This window comes from Acinonyx jubatus, chromosome E4, assembly GCF_027475565.1.
Source record: "Acinonyx jubatus isolate Ajub_Pintada_27869175 chromosome E4, VMU_Ajub_asm_v1.0, whole genome shotgun sequence".
Taxonomy (NCBI): domain Eukaryota; kingdom Metazoa; phylum Chordata; class Mammalia; order Carnivora; family Felidae; genus Acinonyx; species Acinonyx jubatus.
The window spans coordinates 2,561,497-2,575,153 of NC_069395.1; the positions used below are offsets into that span (position 1 = coordinate 2,561,497).

Below are 13,657 nucleotides of genomic sequence, written 5' to 3' on the forward strand. Positions count from 1 at the left end.
TCTCCACCTGTCGGGCCTCAAGTTCAGAACTAGTGAAAGACCAACGCTAAAGCAGAAGCAAAGCCATCAGGCCCACGCCGGGCCCTGCTAGGAGAACCCGGATTTCCTCTGGGATCCTGCTGCATAATCAGATGATCGCAGGGCCGGTAGTGGGTTAGGAATCCCGCAGGAGCTGCCTGGCTTTGGCCCGCACAGATCATGGTCCACGACCCATACCTACACCTCAGACTTCTGTGGCCACTGGTCTGGGGGTTTTCTAGAAGCTGAAAGAAACAGCCCACTGATTCAGAGGGAAAAAAGGAAAATGAAACCAAGGAGAGACTAAGGGTCAGGGGACTCTTGGAAACCCCAGCTGTGCAGTCCCTCAGCCCAATTTCAGGGGAAGCGACAGGGGCCCCGGAACAGCACGGTGCCCCCACCCTGCAAAGACACTGCCAGTGGAGGGCAGTGAGGGCTGACAGGGCAGAACCGCCACTGCACAGAAGTGGGCTCCAGAGACGGAAGCTCTCTGGGGGCAGGACCCACGTTGTAACAGCTCTGCCGACATTCTAAGGGGAATCAATGGCACGTCAAGGACCTTGCCCACTGGAAAATTCAGAGCCGGGCATCAGTCTGCCAACCACGTTAGAAAATGTATTCTTTCAATACAAAACTGAATTGCTGAAATTACGGATGTTCAATTTTGGCATTTACTATAAATCTTGAAATTTCTATATAATTCTTTTCTGACCTTCTTTTTGGCTTTAGTTCACTATGAAATTAGATAAACCCCTGGAGATCTTTAGTAGACCAGGTTTATTGGCACCTACACCAGAGGTAGGCAGAAAAAGGCTAAACGAGGTTTCACAGATGAGGGCCCAGAAATCCCGTGTTGGGCATCTAAGTGGCACTAGGTTAGGCACCAAGGTTACAGAGTGACCAGCCCTTGCCCCCCCGGATGTTCCTGAGCTACCGAGAAAATTCCCAGCAGAGAGAAGCACGCGTACAAAGCTCTGTTGTGCGTGCACCAGAAGACCTAAGCAGGGCCACAGGCGTCCTCGGTGGTTCTCTAGGCGTGGGCCACCCGCCCCGACCCGCACAGGAGTCACCTGCAGGGGCCTCACCCGGGAAGTTGGTGAAGATGCAAATGCTCAGGCCAGATCCCAATCTCAGGGAGCTCAGGGAGTCAGAAACCGCCTCCCTGGGTGAGGGAGGGGAGGTGACTCCCAGGGGGGAGGCCCTGCCGTGGGTATGCTAACACACATCTCTAGCGGCTCTAGATGATTCTGACGGATGCCTACAACTGCAACCTCCGCTGCAGGCAGCCTAGTCCTGCCTTGAGAAACCGAACTCAAAGTCCCTCCATCAAGGACCTCCCCTTCCTCCTGAGCAGACCTCGTACGAGAACGGACCAGACTGTCACCGTCTCCTCACCCTCTCTTCTCTCTTCCACCCACTGCACACTGGCTCCCGCCTGCCCTCCAGGCCCAGAGGCCAAGAAAATGCTCCTACGTCCAGACGTTTCTCTATCCCTTCCGCCTTCAGCCTGTGGGAGCGTTCGACACTCCGCCGCTGCCTCTCCGCTGCTCCCTCCCAGCCTCTTCTGTGGGACCCGCTCTCGCTCTCGCTTCCCCTGGGTGCGGGCGGCCCGCCGGCCCCAGCCCCTGCCTGCTCAGCACCTCCAACCAACCGCCTGAGAGGGGTGCGCCCTGCTCCTCCTTCCCTGCAGCACGCTGTCCACTCCGGCGCTCCCGTTCGAGGGGGACCCCCACCCGCACCGAGGATGGGGCACCGTCCTCCCCCATGCAGCCAGCTGCTCAGTGTCCCACCGTCCTTCTCCACCCCCGGCGGCGACAGCTCCCTGCCTGATCGCCTCTCGGCTCTGTCACTGCTCCTTCGACGCCACAGGGACCCCCGTTTTCCTCATGGCGCATCCCATTCACGTCACCCCCCGAACCCAGACACGGGCCCCAGCTCCTTGCCGTCGTCCAGGCTCACCTATTCGTTGTCCCGTGGCCACCCCCCCCCCCCCACACCTCGCCCTTCCTGCCCCCGCTAGCCTGGCTCTGTTTTAGGCCTCAAGGTCCCTCCCTCCAGGAAACCTTCCTCGGTGTCCCTCCGGCGTGCGTCAGCAGGTGTCACCAAAGAGAGCTCCGGGTGGGATCACACTCCGTCCCCCACCTTCTGTCTCCCCGCCCAGCGGAGAGGGGTGTGTGTAGCTCACTCCCGCTGAAGCCCTGAAGGTTCGAGAAGTGGACCAGACCTCTTAACCTGAGGGCCAGCACGGACCCTCCCGAACCTCAGCCCTGTCCCTGCGAAGACACTGGCATGCGTGGTTTCTGCCCCCGTCCCCAGGGCCCTGAGCAGGAAGGGCGTGCGTCTCTGGCCCCACACAAGGTCCATTGACAGGGCTGCTGACTGCACTCTCTCCACCGTCTCCCCCAGACAACAGCAGCCTTTCTCCGTGGGTCTGCTCTGGGAACTGAATGGGGCCGGCCTGGGGCCTGGGGCGGGCAGGACAATAGCAGGGTGGGCCCGGTGCCGTCAGACCCCCTCGGGGAGAGGCAGCCCGGAAGCCAGGCCGCCAGTGGGGAAATCCCCCGGCCTCTGAGAAGCAGCCCCAACAAGGCTGCTCTGTCCCTAGAAGAAACGCCAAGTGCCCAAGACCGAGCACTGAATTCTTGGTCTCCGTTCCCGGCAGCACTGTGTAGAGAGCTGCTTCCTCGAAAACTCTGTGGCCAGGCCCGGTGGGGATGGGAAATGTCCAGAAGGAGCTGCAGGTGAAGTCAGTTAACAGCAGGCAGGTGTGCATGCCGTACGGAGAGAGCCAGCTGGGCACGAGACATCCACCCACAGGAAAGAAGAGACAGGAAGAGACACTGTCACTGACACAGAGCATGGGAAGGACAGAAGCACACCGGCACCCGCCGACCACAGGGCGCCAGGGGTGCAGCGTTCTGCTAGGACCCCTACGTGAATGATTTTACACAAAGGGTGAGAGTCCAACTGCTGTACGTGTGTACAGAAGGGACACTGAATGACAGAGACGTACAAGCGCGGTGGCATTCACCAGAAATGGCCTCCCTGAAGTCGTGGGGGGAAGAGCAGGCCCGAGTACAGGTGCGGAGGGGCGTGTGGGCCCAGGAAGCGGGTGGGGGGCACAGTAAGAAGAGGTGGGCCGAGCTGAAGGAAGGAGCCACGGAGCCCCAGCTGGGGGGGAGCCCCAGCTGGGGGGTCTGGGCAGGGAAGGAAAGGCGCCGTGGGTGTCTTGCAAAGGATGCCTTTAGGACGAGATCCTGCGCACTGGGTTCTTAAGTACCGTCCCGTGTTTGTTTGGTGTCCCCGGAGCAATGTCTGCCAGTCCCTAGTTTAGGGCGAGCACAGGCCGGAGCCCCCAGACCCGGGTGTTCCGTGACAGCTGAGTAGAGCCCAGGCCTGTCTGGTCCTGGTCCCACCAGCCACCTTGACAACACAGAATTCGCACGGCCGGGTGGTGGTTGAGTGGGGGCTCCCACAAGGACCTTCTCGCCCCAAATCCTGGACTCTGTAACTCTGGTCTCAGCACCACTCCCGCAGAGATGCCCCCCCCCCCCCCGCCCCGGGGCCCAGTCTGCCGCGTGGGGGTGCAGTGTGAGTTCATCCCCATCACACATGTGCCCGCCTCCTCAGACCAGGACCAGTTTCCCTAGGGATCTCCCAGACCCGACTCCCTTCACGCTCCCTTCAAGAGGCTGCCACGAAGAACTACAACTATGTGGTCAGGAGGCCCAACCCAAGGGCTGTGTCGGCAAGGGAAGTGATCGCTGGCTGCGGCCACAGTCAGCGAACTACTGGGAGCCAATAGGAGACAGACTCACGGACGGTCCCATTCTCTCCAGCGACAGCCTGACCCTCCTCCCAGCCAACCTGTCTCGGCACCTTGGAAATCAAATGGGATTCAGCCGTAACAGACCCTGCAGATTTCCCCTCCATGGTGTCATACGGGTCCTGCCTCTCTTCTCTGTTCCACGTTATCTTTTGCCAAGACGGCCGCACAACCTCCCTGCCGGCCTGCGGGCCCCAGGCTCTCTTCCGATCTGCCTATCGACGTCCGCAGTCCGCATTCTCTCTGCACGTAACACACAAACCTCACTGGCTTCCTTCTCCCTCCCGCATCGAGTCCGAACGCCTTTATCCCCCCATCCTGCCCACCTCGACAACCTACTTTCTCCCTGCTCTGCAAACACACACCATCTTACCACCCCGACGCGCCCCATGCTGGTCCCACCTAGAACCTCTGCCGGTGCTGTTTGCGCGTCTGCCGCGGCCCCTCCCCTCTCCCTAATTTCCACCTGCCCTCTCCCGGCTGCCTTTCTTAGCACCCGCTCTCTCCTCTCCTCCGAACGCACCTCTCGACACACACGGACTTGAGCAATTACTACTATCCTTTCGTGGTTATGTGCTGTTTCGCTAACGTTCCCTCCCGACGTTATCTGCCAGGACACCAAGGACCGAGCTAGGTGTGCGGCTGTTTGATAGATATTTGCCGTCCAGCAAGCGGACTACAGATCACAAGGCATCACCCGGGAGGCTGCTGGAGTCACCCGGTCCCCTCTAGCACCTGAGGCCAGGCCACGACCGGTGACGACAGACCCCGACAGACCACCTTATGGTAGCTTCAAATACTGGCGGAGAAAGTGCTGGAAACCAAGACTCTGAAATCACTTCCCCTGACTTTTCAAAGCTCCTTCCTTGTGCATTCATATCTTAGTTTGCTGTTCTTTAGAATGAGGACGAAAACCCTGAAGTCAAACAAAGAGATAAAAGAATACTCGTGATTTTAGGGCCTACGCTGAAGTCAGGATGAAAAGACAATGCAATGGGCTTAAACTGGAGCAGAGGCAAGTCTGAGACCCTAACTGTGCTAGCCATGTGGAGCCACCTTCCTCGAGGGACCAGCCAGTATGGGAGAGACACTCCACCTGCTGCAAACTAGCCCCAGAGGTGTCCATTCTGGAGCCAACAGGAAAGGGCAAGGTGACCCCTTAAGCCTTAGGACCCGTGTGACGTTCCTGCCACAGCTCCGGGTGTCCTTCCAGATGTGAGAGCACCTTGCAGCCCCTGCTCCGGGCCCCTCAGCACACTTCCACTCTCCTCCATCCCTGCAGCACCAGCTCTGCCCCTGGTCTTTGCAAACTTTCACTTTCACCGTTTCCCGGAAGGCCAGACCAAGATCCCCGGGGGAAAAGTCCTGGTTCTGGAAAGGACACACACATGATGCTCTCAGAGGGACCGAGCCCAAGAGGCTGCGGGCTGATGTGCTCCCCTGTCACTCAGAGCCCTAAAGATCCATTCGGGAGGGACCCAGTGTGACTGAGTGAAGGAACGATTCCTTTTTTCTTCTGAGACAGGACCTGTAGCTTCGTGAGCGCTGCTGACCCCCACGGGGCGCAGGAGTGACCCTGGAGGCCAGAGCCGGGCTGTGTGCGGGTCCTGCCATGGGCCACTCAGGGGCTGAGAAGGGAAAGCATGCACGGACCCCGGGGGGGGGTCCCCGAAGAGGCTCTTCAGGGCCACGCGATAAACCGTTTTAAAATAACATGCCAATGGGCCGCCTGGGTGGCTCAGTCAGTTGAGCGCCTGACTTCGGCTCAGGTCACGATCTCGTGGTTCATGAGTTCGAGCCCTGCATCGGGCTCTGTGCTGACAGCGTGGTCTGGAGCCTGCTTCGGATTCTGTCTCCATCTCTCTGCCCCTCCCCTGCTCACTCTATCTCTCCCAAATGTAAAATAAAACAAAAACAGTTTTTTTAAATAAATAAAATAAAATAAAATAAAATAAAATAAAATAACAAAACAAGATGAACACGCCACTAAAGTGGAGTCCGAAAGGCGGTAAGTGCCACTATGAAGACACGAAGCGGACTCCGTCAACATAGGTTAAAATAACTCCTGTGGCGTTTCCCGGGATGACACACACACGGAAGCCCTTCCCTCCCATGGGATCCCACCCAGACCTTCAGAGCGGCAGTGCGGGGTGCTGGCCCGGGCTCCCAAACTCCACTCCGTGAGGGTTATGAGTTTCCAGGACTCTGTCTCTATACTAATTTGGGAATGAGCCATTACCCTTCATAAGATCTTTTTATTTTTGATGAAATCATACCATCACTTAACTTTTCACATTTTTTATTTATTCTCTTAAATGGGTGGCAAGGACTCTGACAGTAGCCCGACCAAAAACAACAACAACAACAACAAACAAAACAAAACAAAACCCTAAATAAATTTGTTAATCAAAAGGTGCTCTTTCAGGGCGCCTGGGTGGCTCAGTCGGTTAAGCATCTGACTTCGGCTCAGGTCATGATCTCACGGTCCGTGAGTTCGAGCCCCACATCGGGCTCTATGCTGACAGCTCGGAGCCTGGAGCCTGCTTCGGATTCTGTGTCTCCCTCTCTGTGACCCTCCCCCATCCATGCTCTGTCTCTCTCTGTCTCAAAAATAAATAAAGATTAAAAAAAATTAAAAAAAAAAAGGCGCTCTTTCAAAAATGCTTTTGAAGTGAATGAATCTGGAGTTGAGCTCAGCGTGCTCCGGCCATAGTGGTGATTAACCACCAAACGTTTCATCTCCAAATCCGCTGCTACCTCTCGTCTCACCCCAGACGGGGCAAGAGTATGTCCTGGAGGAGACTCAGCATTTCAGGGGGCTTATTACTTGTAGCTCTGAATGGGAGGGAGGCCAACCATCTAAACTCAGCTGAATGGGGATTTCTAGGACCTGGGGCTCGGTAAGAACCTGCAGCCAAGGTGGGAAGAGAACCCAGAACCACCCCCTTCCTTTCCACATAAGCCCTGTCTGGGCACCCAGCGTCTCTTCTCTGCAGACCTTCCCCAAAGCGCAAGGCTCTCTACCGTCCTTCCTTCCTGTGCACCCCCCCACCCCCAAGATTGGGTCTCTTCTAGAAAAAAGGCTACCGACAGGGAAAGGTTACATTCAGCCTCAGATCTCTGATAAGGGCGGTTGCTGGGTCTGGATTTACTCTGAATTGGGGATGGCTGGAGATCACGAAACAAATTCTTTCCACCCCAAATCTAAGGGAGCCAAGGTAGCTACGGTCCCTCCCACTCATCAACACTCCTGAGAAGCTTCCTCTTCTCATATTCCTCAGGTCTATCACCCAGCACAGACCACAGGAGAAGTACTTCTCCCTTCCGACCACGGACTTCTGCACAAACAGCCTGTTCACTCTGGTCAAATGCTTCGAAACGACGCAAGGATCCTTCGGTTACTCAAAATCTGTTTTGGGCTAGTTCAGAAAGTACTGCATGACGCTAAATCAAATTCAGGAGTTCACCGCCTAGAACTCCTTTACAGCTTTACAGCTTAGAAAGCAATCTGAAATATATTATCTTATTTGCTCTTTTCAACAGCCCCACGAGAGAGACGCAATAAATGTTATAATCCTCAAATGCCACACAGCGTGAAAATGTTTGTGAACCAGAAGGCCTTGCACATAAGCGAACACTCGTTTCGCCTACAAGGAAATCGGAGAAGGTCTGTGACCTGCCCAAGGTCACGGAGTCAAGGGGCATGCCAGGGCTCAAACCAGGGCCTCTTGGCTTAGCTCTCCTACTTCGCCGTCTGTCCTGGCCTCACAGGGGCGATCTTCCTCTGCACGGAGGAAAGCTGCCGTGCGGACGCAACCGCCTAACCCACCCGGCCGGCGTGGAAACGTGTGTCACTGGAGACGAGGCAGAAGGATCTAGATCGTTCAGCAGAACTCATTACCGTTCCCATAAGACGAATTCAGCGTCCTCACCTCCACCTGCAGCACCAAACACACCTTCAGGATCTCTGGAGAAGACGAGGGGTCGACGGGCAAAACCGACAGGGGCTCAAGCAGCCGCTGGGGCCCATGTGTCAGTCACAACCGATTAATACGGAGAGACAAAGATCAGTCACAAATACCCCTCGTTCCAGCGGACACGGGTGTCCGTCCCCTAGAGGGGGTTCTTCCCCACAAACGTGGTCCTGTGCCACGTGGTTTATCCCCTGGGAAATACACGCCACCTAGGAGGCCTTCTCTGACCCCGCTTTGACTACCTGGGAAACCAACACCGGAGCGCTGAGACAATCTGAAATGGAAGACTTTCTGCTTGCTGCCACGCTCACTCCTTCCCACAATCACCTGTCACACAGTTATCGAAAGCTCAGTGCGCACAGCTTACCGCTGAGCAAAGCAGACACAGTCCCTGCCTGTGCGCGGCTTACAGCCTAGTGTTGCCTTTCCCTGGTCTTCGGGACCCTTCCCTCGCTCCCCAAATAGACTGCACACTCTTTGTGGGCAGGAGCCGCGTCCTTCAATTTTCTGAAACGCCCGTCTGGCGTCTCATGCTAGACCCTACACGGCACGTGGACAAACTATAAGAGAAACCCTGACGCCACAATCTGGAGCATTCCTTCTGCTCAATCCCTCCAGTGCAGAGTAAAATCATGAATTATTTAAAATCCAGAGTCTTGAACCTCAGATGTCAAAGGCCCAGCAGAATGAGCCCGCAGCCTCGGGGGTGAGATCGGATACAACGGGAGATACCTAACGGGGAAGAGAGCGGAGGTGGGGGCAGAGGCGAGGAATGCTCTCAGCCTGCAAAGGTACCTTATCCCCCAGGAGAAAACAGTGCTTTACTACAGAAGCTAGTGTTGGCCCCAAGACTGTTAAAAAGTGCAAAGGGAGGGGCGCCTGGGTGGCTCAGTCGGTTAAGCATCCGACTCTTAATTTCGGCTCAGGTCCTGATCTCACAGTTCGTGGGATCGAGCCCCATGTTGGGCTCTGCTTGGGATTCTTTCTCTCTCTCTCTCGCCCTCGACTGTCTGCCCGTCTCCCACTCTCAAAAAGAAATTAAAAACAAATAAATGACCCTTAAAAAAAAGTGCAAAGGGAACACTGAAAGGCATCTTCACCTACTGTCAAAAGGAGAGACTAACACCACATTCCACGGGACCAAGTCATAAACCCTGTTAGCGTGTGGCAAGCAGAAGAGCCTGGGCCTGACAACCTGCATCGGAGCTCAGACTCTGCCACTGGTCCAGCAAGATGGCACTGGGCAAGCCACGTATCCTTCCCGAGCCTCAGTGACCCCCTCTGTAAAACGGAATCACATCCAACTTGTCTGCCCCTCAGAAACGCCGTGGGCCCAGATGAGATATGTCCTACAAAAGCTCTTAGGAAGATGTCCTGCACTGTATGAATCCCGACAAGACTACGAGGAGACACAGGCTCCCAGAGGGGCATCTCGCGTTAGCCCGGGAACCGTCATGGCCTCTTTCTTTGCCCCCCTAAGCCTGGGTTTCCACCTGCTCACATCCCCGATTTCTAAGAAATCACTCACCATTCAAATCTCACAAAAGGCAGGTGCACGAATTTCCAAACTCCAGCAGGAGGAACAGAGAAGGCGGCAACCATGTCACCTCCCTGCCCCGACGCACCTCGGGCCTCCCTTTACAAGAGGCCAACAACGAGGGGAAGGGGCACACGCCTTATGTCCTTTGCGGCTGGCCGCCTTCTCCCCCCACCGCTGCCAAGTCAGGTCCCGGGCTGGGGGACTGCTGAGCTGATCTGATGCTGAACTGATCTAAACAGGACTCGGGGACGACACACAGAGGAGTGTCTGGGAGGGACAGATTATACTCAGGCTGCGTTCCACAGCCGAAAAGAAATTACTATTAGCATGGATAATCAAAGGTTAACTGGCCTGAAAACACCACCGCTCCCTGCCCTTCCCTGCCGCTCTGCTCACACGGCCTCCAGGCCAGTGCTCAGTCCTGCAACCACCCATCTCCATCCAGTTAGGATGTGTGCAGCACCCACAATGCAGGCCTCTGTCAAGATTCTTAAGGAGAAAGCGTTGGGGGGGGGAGGGCGGTGGGCAAAGGCCTCACAAAGTTGTAAACTGCGGTGGTAACCAGTGAAGCAGAGGCCGGTGGGGGGTGGGTCCTGGGCTCAGACTCCAAGGCCCAGCGCCTCTGCAGGTTAGGCCTGAGAGCCCACAACTCCTAGGCAGAGGAAAGGCCCATCCTGCAGAACCAGGCTTTTTAAAAACGGCTTAGAAGATCAAGCCTAGAACGTGCGCCCGTAAGCAGGACTCCAATTAAACCCTAAGCCTGCAGAGCAAGAGATTCTAATGTGCCCTGTGCGTTTGCCGGGCCATTATCAGCCACTGGCAAAAATCCAGACCTGTATGGGTGCAAAGGGTGTTTCTGTCCCATCAGTCAGGCCTGCAACATCCTCCTAGTTCTAGAAATGGAATCCACCCCATCACCAAGCCCCACCATTCCGTAGCAACCAGCAGGCGGAGGCCCACGCCCCTGCAGGGCCCTTCCCCCAGCAGCTCAACACCTAAAGCCAGTCCCAATCCACCCTGGGGACTCACGTGACCAGGCTCGTGTCGCCTCCCGCCCCCTAAACTGGCGTGTTAGGGGCTCAAAATCAGCCTGTAGCAAGGCAAAAGTCAAAGGCTCTTGGGAGCACGGCCCCTCTTTCTGCTCTCCCAGCTCTGCTGTCTATTGCTGGTAGATTAAAAAAACACGGAATCAGGACGCGGACACACACACACACACACACAGAACATAAACACACAGACAGGTCCGGAGGGTCCCCAGAGACGGTCGCTCCCACCCCGACCCGGGCTTTGCAACCTTTTATCCAAATGCAACACCCACCCTCCCAGCCTTTCCTTAAGAAAGTGTTGAAAAGCACATCATCCGTAAACCTACCTGTCTATGCTCTGGGGCAACCTTACACTCATGGTTCCTCAGCGCGTCCGCGCCGCCAGGGTCCTGCAGTGTGGACGTCGGGATCGGGGCCGAATCGGCTGCGATGGTTAAGAGAGGCGGGAGGAGGGCTTCCCCGCTCGCGGCCGGATGGTCGGGTGCCGTGCGCTGGGCTCTCAGGACCCCGGGAACTGAGGCTCCACTCTACTCGCACCGGCCAGCATGCTGTCCTTTCTTGGCCCCCGGTCCCCTCCCCCGCCGTAGGGAAAAGAAAAAGAAGAAGAAAAAAACCGAAAGAAAAAGAGGAAAAACTGTGACCTCAGAAAACAAACCCCCGACCGCAAATCTCTTCACGGCTGGCGCTGCGGGCTCCGGCGCGGACCGCAGGAAGAACGCGCCCCCGGCATGTCGGCGCTCACCGCGGAGAGCGGGCGCGGGCCCCCCGGGCCGCCCGCCGGCCAGCGCCGCGGGCCGCGGCCACAGGGACCCCAGCCGGGCCGGGCCCCGCCGCCGCCACCGTGCAGCGGCGTGCGCGCCGCGGCGGCCGCTCAGGTCCGGCCCGCCGCCGGGACCGCGCTTACCAACGTCCTTGGAAAAAGGGAAAAAAAGCAGCCTTTCCGTGAAAGGTCTGGAAATTCCTCAATGGGCCGCTGGCGCACGGCGAGCGCGCGAGCGAGCGCCTCCCCGGCAGCGCGGCGCCCCCGCCTCACGCCCGCCGGACCCCCGGCCTCTCCGCGCCGCCGGCCCGCGCCCGCCGCCAGCCGCCGGCCGCCATCAACCGCGGCCGCCCGCCTGCGGCCTCCTCCGCGCCGGCCCGCGGCCGCCCGGCCCCGGCTCGTCTCGGCCCCTGCGCCGCCCGCCCGCCCGCTCGCCCGCCGCGGCCTCGCCTCCCGGCCCGGCGCGCGCGGAAGGCGGCTCGGCGGTTCCTTCCGGGCCCTTCCCCCTCGGCGCGCCGCTCCTCGGGCGCAGGCCCGGCCGGCCGCCCGTCCGTGCCCGCGCCGCCCCCTTCGGCCCCGCTCCGGCGGCGCGGCCCGCAGGCCCCTCCCCCGGCCCCTCCCCGCTCCGCGTTCTCCTCCCAGCTCCCCTCCCCCCTCTGGGCCTTCCCTGCACCCCTCCCACGCTCGTCCTCCCTCCCCTCCTCCGGGCCCTCCCCCAGCCCCTCCCCCTCCCTCCTCCGGGTCCGCCTCTCCGCTCCCCTCCCCCGCTCTCCTCTCTCCCCTCCTCCGGGCCCTCCCCCACTCTGGCTCGTCCTCCCCCACTCCGGGCCGTCCTCCCCGCTCCCCTCCTCCCGGCCCTCCCCGCGCTCCACCCCCCCTCCGGCCCCTCCTCCTCCCCCCCGCGCCCCGCCGCCCCTCGCGCGCCACCCTCTCTCCGCGCGGCCTAGCCGGCCTCGGGCGCGTCGGGATCCCCGGCTTTTCCCGGCCCGGCCCGCCGGCTGCCCGGCCCCGGCCCTGGCTCGCCGAGTCGGCGCGCGCCGCCCCCTCCCCCTTCTCCCGCCCGGGGCGCTCCCACCGCCGCTGCTCACCCTCTCTCCACCTCTGACCTCATCTTATTTTCCAAAAATCTGTGCGGCCCTTCTTCCTGGGTGCCGGGAGCTCTTTAGTCTGTTCCCGGTGTCCGTGACCTCCCTACCCCCGACGCCCCCCCCCCCACCACCTGGGAGGCAGAGACCTTTCGCTCTTCCCGCTCCCCTGCGTTTGGGCACCTTGGTGCCAGCCCTGGAGCGTTTTTGAACTCGGTGGAAGAGCCTTTCAAGGACAATTGTATCTTTACAACCCCTCTCGCAGAATCACGGTGCCTCAATCTTTCCCAGTAACATGACATTGGTCAGAGGGTCCCTGGCATTACCGTTAAAAATAAGATAAAAAGGAAACTTTTCCATCGGGACTGGGGAATGCTCTCTGTCTTCCGGTCTAGGTAAGTGCTACTGTAGAACACCCCGCGGGCAGTGTGTTCGCTCCCTCCCACACCACCTTGATCGTTGGGGGGCGAGGGGGGGGCGGGGAATACACGCAGGTGCACGTGTGCTTACCCACACATCCATGAGCAGTGTGGAGGGAGCCGTGTGGACTGACCCCAGCAGCGTTACCAGTTGGCACGAGGAAAGACGAGTAAGCATTGGCTGACGATTAGAATAACCCAGGAGCTTCCCCTAGATGATACCCAAGTACAAGTTGACAATTAAAAGAAAGACCGGCTGCCTTCACCCGTCTTCACCACCTCCCAGGTCAGAACTCCCCAAGACGGGTGGTCTGCCGGCATCTGAAGCGCCACGGTCCAAATTGCTGCTGTCCTATTGTTTATTCCTTTCCCGTTCTACCTGCGAGGATGATGCTCCCGAATGTGGACACTTCCTCTGTGCTGATAGACCAACCAGTGGTCGCCAGACAAGCCCTATGGTGCTTTCTGAATACATGCGATATTTTAAAAACAATGGTGTACATGCCATTTTATTACATACCCTATAAAACATGCCCTAGAGTAGGAATACGCGAAGACCGAAATAAAGATGAAGTGCATTTTTAAAATCATACTTTTTTGGTGAAAGGTATTGGCTGTCATAACTGGAAGAGATAGTTGTCAAAGAGGTAGATTAAAATAGAGGAAGAGCATCCTTGGTTGCATTTATTAAATTAGGACCCATTTTCCAGTCCGTTCACCACGATACAAAGGTTTTCATTGAAATCCAGTCAGCAAATGTACATTTTAAGTCAATGAGTTGGTTGGTATTTGATTGAAAGGTACTGCGTTTTGTATTTTTAACAAATGGGTCCAAACCTACTAAGAAAGTTCATTTAGGTTTTTAAAACAGATTTTAAAATTCTGTTTCTTAGTTTTTCAAGCGTGCAGACAAAAGTTTTACAGGTGACGGGGTGCCTGGCTGGCTCACTAGGTAGACCATGCAGCTCTTGACATCGGGGTCATGAGTT

General features: G+C 57.6%; 1 protein-coding gene and 1 long non-coding RNA gene across 10 annotated transcripts in view; one reads left to right on the plus strand and one right to left on the minus strand.

The window, feature by feature from the left end:
* The window catches only part of ARHGEF11 (Rho guanine nucleotide exchange factor 11), an 86,873-nt gene extending 75,784 nt beyond the window's left edge, over window positions 1–11,089 (minus strand). For 2 of the 9 annotated variants that reach the window (XM_027048334.2, XM_027048329.2), the window contains exon 1: window positions 10,731–11,088. In XM_027048334.2, the coding sequence (XP_026904135.2) occupies window positions 10,731–10,762 (32 nt within the window). In that variant the 5' untranslated portion in view covers window positions 10,763–11,088. Of the gene's footprint in view, window positions 1–10,730 lie in introns of all 9 variants that reach the window. The other 7 variants (XM_053209201.1, XM_027048335.2, XM_027048332.2 and 4 more) reach the window with 5 other exon arrangements.
* A 979-nt stretch (window positions 11,090–12,068) lies between these two features.
* LOC113596190 (uncharacterized) lies at window positions 12,069–13,161 on the plus strand. Its single transcript, XR_003416954.2, has 2 exons — window positions 12,069–12,644; window positions 12,955–13,161. It is a non-coding gene; the product is annotated as an uncharacterized LOC113596190 (long non-coding RNA).
* Window positions 13,162–13,657: the final 496 nt, after the last annotated feature.